The sequence below is a fragment of the Hylobates moloch genome, unplaced genomic scaffold (assembly GCF_009828535.3).
Source record: "Hylobates moloch isolate HMO894 unplaced genomic scaffold, HMol_V3 SCAFFOLD_7, whole genome shotgun sequence".
Classification (NCBI taxonomy): Eukaryota; Metazoa; Chordata; class Mammalia; order Primates; family Hylobatidae; genus Hylobates; species Hylobates moloch.
In genome coordinates this window covers 16163103-16175038 of record NW_026652282.1, presented here as the reverse complement: position 1 = coordinate 16175038, position 11936 = coordinate 16163103, and the positions used below count along the sequence as shown (strand labels likewise).

The window sequence follows — 11936 nt, the reverse complement described above, 5'->3', positions numbered from 1 at the left end:
AACAGTAAAGTCAAATACAGGAGACTTTGTTTTAACATAACATATCTTTGTGACTGGGCATCCAGAAAATTGGTTAACACTGTTAACAGCCCTGCCAGTTGCTCACTTGATTGTTTTGAGGCTCATGGTAGCATGTATTGCAGTTACCAGCCTCAGATATCAGTGGAGGACATAAGGACTGGGAATTTACTTATAATACATTTTGACATGCAGGGTAAGCCATTAATTATTAACCATTCCCGAGGAAAATCCTGACCCATGTAAGTTGCTACCAGGGCCTCCTCTTGGCACTCTGAATCAATCGCATGTGGACATTCCCTGTTAGCTGCGTTCTGAAGTCCTGGTTGCCACGTTGAATCAGGAAGACCAAACTGGAAGTTCAGGAGACACTAACCCTGGAAAAGCTGCCTTCTCGCTCACTGCCTGAGGATTTCAAACAAATGAGAAAAGCCACAGTTCCACTTAGGAAGCATTGACTTTCCTGTAGATTCAGCCTCCTACACTTTAGAGCGGGTATTGAGAGACTTCACATGCGTTCATCCCCGTCGCTGTTGTCCTTGAGATAAGGACATTGATAAAGAGAAAGTGGGAGACATCCTTTCAGATTTTCGTGGATGAGTTTCTAAAGAGACAGAAGGGCCACTAAATCAACCCTATATAACCCCCTTCTAAATTCAGGATGGCAATTTACATTTTACTTTAGATGAAATATTATTAGTAAGTGAGTTTGGATAATGCTTCACTTAAGATTCAGAACAGTTGTGTTTCAGTGTGTGTGAACACTTTGTAGTATATCACAGCTCTTATTTCAGCAATGCAGGGAGGATACATTTATGCCTGTGTTGAAGGACTTGTAAAGAAAGGACTTTGTGTTGTAGGAAAAGTGTTGGTTTGAGAGTTAGGCAGCCTGTATTCTATCCCAGTTCTCCTACTAACTAGCTGGGTATCTGTGGGCAAGTCACTTTACTTCCCAGGAATTAGTAGAAATGGACATACAAAAGATAAGAAATAAAAAGGGCCAAGCACAGTGGCTTGCACCTGTAATCCCAGCAACTCCTGAGGCCAGGAGTCTGAGACCAGCCTGAGCAACATAGCAAGACCCCGTCTCTACAAAACAACATTTAAAAATTAGCCGGTGTGGTGGTGTACAACTATAGTCCCAGCTACTCAGGAGACTGAGGCAGGAGTAGTGCATGAGCTCAGGAGGTCAAGGCTGCAGTGAGCTATGATTGTGCCACTGTGTTCCAGCCTGGGCGACAGAGCCAGGCCCTGTCTCAATCAATAAATCATTAAGTTTAAAAAATAAATTACCTAATTAATTTTTAAATTATATAATTTGTTTAAAAAAAGGAAGGGAAGGCTGTATAGGCTGGGTACCAGTTCCAGTTCAGGGTGTCTCTTTAGTTGTACTCCAGGTGCCAGATTATAAGTTCACCCGATGCCACCCCGTGTATTTCAGTGGTTGATGTTTGACAAGACCGGAGGTTAAGATGGGCTCTGACTACAGTGAACAGTCCAGTTTAGCCTGACTGAAGGGTTTGTTTAGGTGATAGGGAGAAATAGATGGCTGAGGAGGGAGGTTGGCCCCAGGGGTTAAGGACCTTGACTGATAAGCTAAGGAATTTGGATTTTGTTCTATAATCCCTAGGGAGTAATTACTGAAGGTTTTGTAAACAGGGGACTGACATGAGCCAGGTTACGACTCCACCACTATCTGCGTGGCCTTAGGCAGGTCACCAAACTTTCCTAGACCTAGACCCTGTAGTCATCTTTTTTAAAGACAGAGAGAGAGTGATTTGGACCAGATGATTTTGAATATTGCTCTCCTTTCAAAAGTTCTGAGTCTATAACTTGAAGCATCATTTTATTAGTTGAATGATTAGAGACAGATCCTTTAAGACCTTGCTTTATGATGGATTCTTTATCCTATCATCGATCTGTCTCAGTTCTATTTGTTGTTGTATACTCAATTATGTCACTGTTCCCAGGGAGAGGAAAACCTGCTGTGTGTGCTTTCTCACCTTGCTTCCTAGTAACACGTTATAATAAAGGAGTTTTTGCTTAAACAAAAAAAAAGATTTTGTTACAACACAGGTTAAGTGAACTAAAAGGCATACGTACAATTTATTTCACTGCCAAATGCCAAATTTTCCTCAAATTATTTGCCCGCTACCTCAGCTAGTCTCTGCCTAGTTTTGTTGCTGTTGCTGGCCGATTAATTTTTAATTAATTAATTAATTTATTTATTTATTTTTGAGATGGAGTTTCGCTCTTGTCGCCCAGGCTGGAGTACAATGGCGCGATCTCAGCTCACTGCAATCTCTGCCTCCCGGGTTTGAGCAATTCTCCTGCTTCAGCCTCCCGAGTAGCTGGGACTACAGGCACCTGACACCATGCCTGGCTAATTTTTGTATTTTTAGTAGAGATGGGCTTTCACTATGTTGGCCAGGCTGGTCTCGAACTCCTCTCAGGTGATCCACCCGCCTCAGCCTCCCAAAGTGCTGGGATTACAGACGTGAGCCACTACACCTGGCCTTTGGCCGATTAATTTTAAAAGCAATTTTAGTTTGATATTTCCATCACTAATTTTTTTTTTTTTTTTTTTTTTTGAGACAGAGTCTCACTCTGTCGCCCAGGTCGGAGTGCAGTGGTGTGATCTCAGCTCACTGCAACCTCTGCCTCCTCGGTTCAAGCGATTCTCCTGCCTCAGCCCCCCAAGTAGCTGAAATTACAGACGTCCGCCACCAAACTGGCTAATTTTTCTACTTTTAGTGGAGATGAGGTTTCACCATGTTGGCCAGGCTGGTCTTGAACTCCTGGCCTCAAGTGATCCACCCACCTCAGCCTCCCAAAATTCTGGGATTACAGGCATGAGCCACCACGACTGGCCCCTAATTTTTCTTAATAAGAACTTTTAATATATGTCTAGAGTCATAATCTAGGTCTGCCCCCACCCCAAAACAGCCCCTGAGATAAGAATTTGGGGGCAGATAGTTTATTTGGGAGGTGAGCCTAGGAAGTTTCATAAGGGAGACAGGGAAATGAGACAGGGAAAAGAAGAAAGGCAGTAGAGGGTATATTAATGAGCAGATGACCACTGTGTGGGAAACTGAGGCCCTATAGTGTTGAGGAGTTTGGGGAGGCTCTATAGAACATTCTCTATAGAACAATATATAGAGTTGTCTCATCCAATGGATGAGGAAGCTGGGGACCTATCCAGTAACTCAGCCATCACTGGTTGAGGGCTGCCCTGGGGGTGGGACACTCCCAGGGGTGGTGGGGAGAGGGAGAATGGCAGTGGCACTAGGGACCCATCAAGCCTACAGGTGAGTGCCAATGGGATGCAATCAGGCCATTGTGTGTCTTTGGCACCTAGTGCCCTTGTGGGAGTTGATGTTGTTTTAAATCTCTAATGCCTTCTTTTTCTGATCAACTGTTTTTCTTGAAATATCAATTTCTGGGGAGCTTCTGAGTCTTCCTGTGTTCTGTTTTGTACAGAATTCTGGGGAGAATTTAATTTTAGTTTCTTGTAGTTTGTTCTGCTCTGCAGAAGACGCCAGGAATGATCTAAAATATGTACACTTTGAGATCTGTTACCAGAGGTATTGATGCCATAGTTGCCTGGCTACTGTATTGAAGATTTTTCCTTGAGATGTTTCTTTATTCAAAAGTGGTTCTATTTTTTTAATGCATGATTGAGCGGCCAATGAATATCGTTCTGAGCAGGCAGAAAAGTTTTAGTGGCATATCTCTGGATTTTGCACACGTAGATTTGGCTTCTCCTCACAGCAGCTCAGGAGAGTCACTGCAGAGAGAAAACTCTCCTGTGATCCCTCCCTTTAAGAACAGGTGGCGATCTTGGCTCTGCCATCAAGCCAAAGGAAACATCAGTGATAACCATCAGAGGACCTGTATGAGATGAGAAAATTCCTATGAAAAATGGCCTAGACGCTTACTCTTAGCAGCACATCAGAATAGGTCTCGTGGTGATCTTAGGTGACATGCACTAAATATTAACAGCAATGCCACTTTTCTTGAGGTTTTAAAGAATAGTTGCTCAGCAAGTCAGATGAAAGGAAGTTCTGACCAGTAGCCAGTCCTTGGGGGATTATTCATGGATGGCAGGAATGTGCAGAAAAGGATTCAGGAGACATGAAGGAACTATCCATGTGCTAGTTTTCCTGTGCAGTTGGGGGTGTGAGGATGGCCCGGTAAGTGGAGCACATTTATGGAAAAATAGCTATTCCTTCGGTATTTGGGGGAAGGCTTCTTGGGAGGAGCTAGAATCTGGAAAGCCATTTGGAGTGACATGTGAAACCTGGAGAATAGCTCCTGAGTCCTTTGGAGTAGAAAGTTCCTTGATTAGGCAGAGCCTTTGAGAAACTTGGCATAAGAGGAATAGAAATGACTCCATGTGGCCTGGCCTGTCCCTCCCGATTTGCTCCTCTCTAGCTGCCCTCATCCACCTTCAGTCTTAGGGCAGCAGGCTGTTCTCAGCTGTGGATGTTAGCATATGCTGTTCCCCTGCCTAGAATACTCATTCCCTCATTGCTCACCTGACTGAAGCCGATGATCCTTCAGGGTCTAGTTTCAGTGTCTCTTTCTGAGAAAAGCTGATGTTGCAAAGAATACCAAGTCTGGAAAGGATGTTCCTATTGTTACTCATTCTCATAGCGCTTGCTATTTCCCTTCATAGCGCTCAGTTTCTGTGTTTACTTGTTTAATACCTATCATTCCTCCTGCTGTACTATAAGCCTGAGGGGGGCAGGGGCCATGGTGTATACTAGGCCACGATATAGCCAGTGTCTAGTAACATTGTGCCACCCACAGAGTAGGCACTCAGTAAAGATTTGTTGAATGGGGTCGGGTGTGGTGGCTCATGCCTGCCATCCCAGCACTTTGGGAGGTCGAGGCAGGCAGATCACTTGAGGTCAGGAATTTGAGACCAGCCTGGTCTACATGGTAAAACCCCGTTTCTACTAAAAAAAAAAAAAAAAGCCAGGCACGGTGGCTCATGCCTGTCATCCCAGCACTTTGGGAGGTTGAGGCAGGTGGATCACTTGAGGTCAGGAGTTTGAGACCAGCCTGGCCAACATGGTGAAACCCCGTCTCTACTAAAAATATAAAAAATTACCCAGGTGTGGTGGTGCATGCCTGTAATCCCAGGTACTTGGGAGGCTGAGGCAGGAGAATCAACTGAACCAGGGAAGTGGAGGTTGCAGTGAGCCGAGATTGTGTCACTGCACTCCAGCCTGGGCAACAGAGTGAGAGTCCATCTCAAAATAATAATAAAATAAAATAAAAGCCAGGCATGGTAGTACATGCCTGTAGTCCCAGCTACTTGGGAGGCTGAGGCAGGAGAATCACTTGAACCCAGGAGGCAGAGGTTGCAGGGAGTCGAGATCGCACCACTGCACTCCAACCTGGGCGACAGAGTGCGACTCTGCCTCAAAAAAAAAAAAAAAAAAAATTGTTGAATAGGTAAGTGAACGAAGAAGTGACTAATGATCAACTGTGGTATAGTATTAGAAGAGAGCCACATAATGAGTGTCTGGGTGCTACAGTTAATTTAAAGTTTGGTAGTAGAAAGTAAACGTATTGCATTTTCTTTATTTATATGTGAGTCTGTGCTTAAAAACAAAAACATCCAAGTCAGACATACTTATTATATACAGAAAAATATAAAAACATAATTACTGTTGATACCACTACCCAAAGATAACCATTGAAGTAGGGTGTGGCCCAAAGCAGGGAATGCAGAAAAGTAGAGGGGTCCACATGGGCTAGGTCAGGGTCAGTGGTGATGGAAGTCTTCCTAGCGTGAGATCCCTGGTGTCTGCTAAAAAAGGGATTTGATAACAACTCAGAGGGGAACAGATCTTCCTGACAGAGGGAACCCCTGCCGCCTCGGTGGTGTTGACTTGTATATTAGGCTAGTGTAACTGTTGTAACAGACAGCCCCACAATTTCAGTGACTTCACATGATGAAAGTTTCTTTTCACTCATGCGCTATTCCAATGTGGATGTATCCTGGCTGGGCAGTCTCTTCTTCAGGTGATTTCTTGGTGAATTCAGTCTCCTTGCATCCTGAGGCTCTGCCCTCTCCTGGATCCTCAGATCTGCTTTCAGCCAGATGGTAGGAAAACAGCATGGTGACTTGTTAGAGAGGTTTTGTGTTTGTGTTTGGAACAGCTTTGCTGAGATGTAATTCACATACCATAGAATTAACCCATTTTGGCCGGATGCAGTGGCTCACACCTGTAATCCCAGCACTTTGCGGGGCCAAGGCGGGCGGATGGCTTGAGCTCAGGAGTTTGAGACTAGCTTGGGCAACATGGCAAAACCCCGTCTTTACAAAAAAATAAAAAAAAAATTAACCAGGCATGGTGGCACATGCCTATAGTCCCAGCTACTCAGGATGGCTTGAGCCCTGGAGTCGGAGGTTGCAGTGAGATCGTGCCACTGTACTCCAGCCTGTATGACGGACCCAAACCCTGTCTCAAAGACCCAAAAAACAACCCATTTAAAGTGTACAAGTCAGTGGTTTTTTTTTTTTTTTTTTTTTTTTTTTTTTTTTTTTTTAGCGTATTTGGAGTTGTACAACCATCAGTACGATCAGTTTTAGAATATTTTCATCATCCTCCCCCCGCCACCAAAAGCCCATACCCATTAGCAGTTACCCCCACTTCCCGGCTTCCCTCAATTCTCCCCCCCCATTCCTAAGCAATCACTGATCCATTTTGGCAATCTGTTAATGGGTACACCCCCTCTTCTCCCGCCTCACTCTCTAGCCTGAGGAAAACACTAGTCTCTTTTCTGTCTCTATGGCTTTGCCTGTTCTGGCCATTTCATATAAATGGAATCATACAATATGTGTTTTGTGTGTGTCTGGCTTCCTTAGCATACTGTCTTCAAGGTTCATCCATGTGGTAGCACGTGTCAGGACTTCATTCCTTTTTTTGGCTTAATATTCCATTGTACAGATAGGCTACACTTTATTAATTCATCAGTTGATGGGTATTTGAGTTGTTTGCACTTTTGACTATACTAGAGAGGGTTGTAGGAGCCTGCTCAGGAAGTGATGTTCATTACCTCTTTCCATGTTTCATTGGTCACAAGTCAGTCTCGTGTCCTAATCTCTCTTCAAGGGAAGTTGGGAAATGTGGTCTGGCTGAGTGCCCAGGAAAAAAAGAAATGGGGCTTGGTGATCCTGCTACAATTTGCAAATAAGGAGTAGAGTTTAACTGGATCTGTCAGCATGGAGATTCCTGGTGACATGTCACAGAGCAGGACACAGAGTTCAGGCAAGGCCTCTCTTCAGCTCCTGCTGCCTTTGTGTGAATGGGAAAGCCAGCCTGGGAAATGCCCAGCCCCATCAGAGGGCCTGTCCGCCCACCGTAGAGCCCGGCCTTCGCAGGTGGTGCTTTGCGATCCCAGGAGACTGGGAAAGGTTGGGATGATGGCAGCTAGGGTGGATGATTTCATGGTGGTTGTGCCTGATACATAACTGGGTCTTATTTGTAGAGTAGAAAAAACAACCATTTGGGTTTGTGCATTTATTTGGCTCCGAACATTGTTCACACTAAGACATAGGTCGCTTCTAGTTGTTCCCTTCCATGTATGTAAATACGAGGCGTCTGGCCAGAGCAGGGCATCTGCTTTCTTGTGGTAGGTGTGTATCTGTCAGGGTGCAATCAGGAAACAAAGACCACTCTAAGTATTTAAAATAGAAGAAACTTAATGTAGGAAATTGGCTACACAGGTGATAGAAGAGCTGACAAACCAGACCGGAAACGGTGAGGCAGCCCTGAAGTTAGCATCAGCAGGAAGCTGCTATCACCCCTTGGCTGGAGGGACCCAGGGAAGAGGTGATGTTACCAGAGCCCAGGTGCCAGGATCACCTGGAACAATTGTTGAGCCAACCTGGTTGGGAGCTGGGTCTAACAAAGAGATGCAGCTATTGCTGGAGTGGCCATGCACACCAAGAAAAAGAGGGAGAAACTGCGCTGGCTTCTTCCATCCCATCCTCCAGGGCCTCACCCTCTGCCCCCAGTGCCTCCCACTGGTTGCTGTCAGCTGAGCACAGCAGCCTACTGACACCAATAGGCTTTTGGTGGTGGGGGGAGGATGATGAAAATATTCTAAAACTGATCGTAGTGATGGTTGAGCTCCCCTGTGACACAAAGCAGAGCTGCAGAAAGGCCAAGAATGCATCTGAGGGCAGACACCAGTGATTGCCCCAGTAGGACACTATCAGAATTACTGCTCAGTTTCTAGTATTTTTAAAGTCAGCTTTAATAAGGTATAACTTACATACCATAGGCCAGGCACTGTGACTCATGCCTGTAATCCTAGTACTTTGGGAGGCTGAGGTGGGAGGATCACTTGAGGCCAGGAGTTTGAGACCAGCCTGGACAACACAGTGAGACTCTGTCTATAAAATAAAAATGAAAAAATTAGCTTGCCTTGGTGGTGTACGCCTGTAGTCCCAGCTACTCAGGAGGCTGAGATGGGAGGATTGCTTGAGGCTGGGAGTTCAAGGCTGTGGTGAGCTATGATCATGCCACAGTATTCCAGCCTCGGTGACAGTGAGATCCTGTCTCAAAAAACCACCATACAATAAACTAAAATTTTAAGTGCACGATTTGATGAGTTTGGCCAAATAAACACACCCATGAAACTACCACCACAATCAAGATATAGAATATTATATCCCTGTGTTAGGCCGTTCTCGTATTGCTATAAAGAAATACCAGAGACTGGGTGATTTATAAAGAAAACAGGTTTAATTGGCTTACAGTTCTGCAGACTGTACAAGCATGGCATTGGTGTCTGCTCAGCTTCTGGGGAGGTCTCAGGCAGGTTTTATTCATGGCAGAAGGTGAAGGCAGAGCAGGCAGCTCATATGGTGAGAGGGAGAGTGAGGGCCGGTGGCACGACCTCTGCTCACTGCAACCTTCACCTTCTGGGTTTGAGCAATTCTCCTGCCTCAGACTTCCGACTAGCTAGGATTACAGGCACCTACCACCACACCTGGCTAATTTTTGTATTTTTGTAGAGACAGGGTTTCACCATGTTGGCCAGGCTGGTCTCAAACTCCTGACCTCAAGTGATCCACCTGTCTCGGCCTCCCAAAGTGCTGGGATTACACGCATGAGCCACTGTGCCCGGACTCAGTGTGATTTTTACATTTGTTGGAGTTTTTATTGTCACTACAGGAGTGAAGACCTTTCACATTCTTCTACATCTTAATTGGAAGCAGAAGTCTCTTGTAAGGTTTTTGACAGGTGACCCAACACAGTTTATTCTAGAAAGGACACTGGTCTAATGAGACCTTTTGTGTGTTAAAGCTCAGGGCTGGCTTAGAAGGAGGATTTATTGGGATTCTATTTGTCTCTTGCCCTATGAATTTCCTCTTAGAGACACACAGTATAGAAAAGAGGGCCAGGGAGACAGGATGGTTGATGGCAAGTCAGTGCTCTGGCACACCCATAGCTCATGGCAATGCTTTGAGGTAAGCAAAGTCAGACACTTCAGGTGAAGGACTGAAGCACAGAAGGGCTAAGTGCCCTGCTCAAAATTCAAATGGGTAATAAATGGTGTGAAAATAGCCAGAATCTAGCTCTATATGATTCCCAATCCAGTGTTGTGTTTTTATTTTGTGCCTTTTTTACATAAGTAATAGATGAAGCCACGTGTGTTGGCTCATGCCTGCAGTCTCAGCACTTAGGGAGGCCAAGGCAAGAGGATCACTTTAGCCTAGGAGTTTGAGACCAACCTAGGCCACGTAGAGAGACCCCGTCTCTACCAAATAAATACAAATAAAAGCTAGGTGTGGTGGTGCATGCCTGTATTCCCAGCACTCTGGGGCAGGAGTTTTACTTGAGCTCAGAAGCTTGAGGCTACAGTGAGCCGTGATCACACCACTCACTGCATTCCACTTGGGCAACAGAGCAAGACCCTGCCTCAAAAAAACAAAAGTAATAATAGATGAATATGTTTGTATATTACTGTGAAAAACTGAAAAACAATCCATTTAAAGCAGTTATCCCTCTGCACTCTAATCTCTTGTCCCGTCCATATTCCAGAAGTAACCTCTCTTGTCAGTTTGGTGTAATATCCTTGGAGACAATGTTCTGTGCACTTACATACTGTGAAAATATGTCATACAGCAGAGTTTTTAAACTATAGGACCACAGAGGAGGTATACTGTTGTTTTTTTCATGTAGTAATCAATGCTTAGAGATCTCTCCATGTCACTACAATAATTGCTCAGTCATTCATTTAACAGACGCTTATTGATCACCTACTTTGTGCCAGATCCAGTTCTAAGCACAGTAGTTAACGAATCAGACCCAAAAAGTCTCCACCCTCTCGGAGCTTGCATTCTAAAATGGGGAGATAGAATAAAAAAAAAACTAAATGTATTAAAACAGTTTAGGGTGATAGGGTGACCAGTAAGTAGGGTGGGAAGATTGCAATTTTAAGTTGAGTGCTCAGAGAAGACCACACCTACTAGAAAGTGACATGGAGCAAAGATCAGAAAGAGGCAAGGGAACATACCATGTGATATGTGGGGGAAGATCATTTCAGGTAGAGGGATCAGCATGCGGAACAGCAAGGAAGCTTGTGTAGCTGGAGCATAGTAGGTGATCAGGGCACAGGAGTGGTAAGAGATGAGGTTGGAGAAATAACTAGGACCACATCTTGTAGATCCTTACAGGCCATTGGAAGAAAATTGATGTTTGCTCTAAGATGGGAGCCACTGGTGAGTTTTGAGTAGAAGGATGACATGACCTGCCTTACAGCGTAGAGGATCACTATGACTTCTGTGTTGAGACTAGATAGTAGAGAGGTAAGTGTGGAAGCAGGAAATGACGTGGCTTGGACCAGAGTGGTAAAGGTGGGCTTCATGAGGAGTGGGTCAATTTCAGATGTAGTTTGAAATAAAAGCCAGTGGAATCTCCTGGTCCAATAAATGGTGTTAGAGGAACCAAACATGACTGCAAAGTTTTTGTCCTGAGTAAGAGGAAGAATGGATTGGCCATTTAACAAGAAGGGGAAGACTGTAGAAGAACAGGTTTGATGGGACAATCAAGAGGTTGATTTGGGGCCAGGCGTGGTGGTGCACACTTGTAATCCCAGCACTTGAGGAGGCCAAGGTGGGCAGATTACTTGAGGCCAGGAGTTCAAGACCACCCTGGTCATCATGGCTAAACCCTGTCTCTACTAAAAATGCAAAAATTAGCTGGGCATGGTGGTGCACGCCTGTAATCCCAGCTACTTGGGAGGCTGAGGCATGAGAGTCGCTTCAGCCTGTGAGTTAGATGTTGCAGTGAGCTGAGAATGCATCACACCATGCCAGCCTGGGTGACAGAGTGAGATTCTTTCTCGGGGGAAAAAAAAGTTTGATTTGGGACATGTTAAGTTTGAGGTATCAACATGCAAATGAGTTGCTGAGAAGGCAGTTGGATATGTGAGTCTGGATTTTAGGGGAGAGGCCTGGGCTGGGCTGGAGATAGAAATTTGGAAGTCATCGGGATATGGATGGTTTGAAAAGTCATGGCAATGGATGATCAAGGGATCTAGGGTAGTTACCAAGAAAGATGAAATGTCCAGGGGTACTGCCAAGGGACAATCCAATGTGAAAAGATCAGAGAGATGGACTAAAGTAGGAGAAAATCGGGCGAGTGTGGTGTCCTGCAAATCAAATGATAAAAGTAGTCCAAGGAGGAAGGAGTGCACGGTTGTCAAATGCACATGTATGTGAAATAGGATAAGGAGTGAGAAGGGAGCGGTGGATTTAGCAATGATGCCAACCCACTGACTCAAAGTCCAGCATGAGAAGCACTGATGTCTGGGTCTCCAGAGGTTCAGATTTAAGCTCCTAGGTGATTCAATTTTTTTTTTCTTTTCTTTCTTTTTTTTTTTTTTTT

At 44.8% G+C, this 11936-nt stretch overlaps 1 protein-coding gene across 1 annotated transcript in view; it reads right to left on the bottom strand.

Moving 5' to 3' along the window:
* Positions 1 to 526: 526 nt before the first annotated feature.
* The window catches only part of LOC116812282 (mitogen-activated protein kinase kinase kinase 15-like), a 20806-nt gene continuing 9396 nt past the window's right edge, over positions 527 to 11936 (bottom strand). Inside the window, exons 5-6 of the mRNA XM_058441836.1 lie at positions 8041 to 8173; positions 527 to 622 (exon numbers count right to left, since the gene is read on the bottom strand). Coding sequence (XP_058297819.1) covers positions 527 to 622; positions 8041 to 8173 — 229 coding nt within the window. The remainder of the gene's footprint in view (positions 623 to 8040; positions 8174 to 11936) is intronic.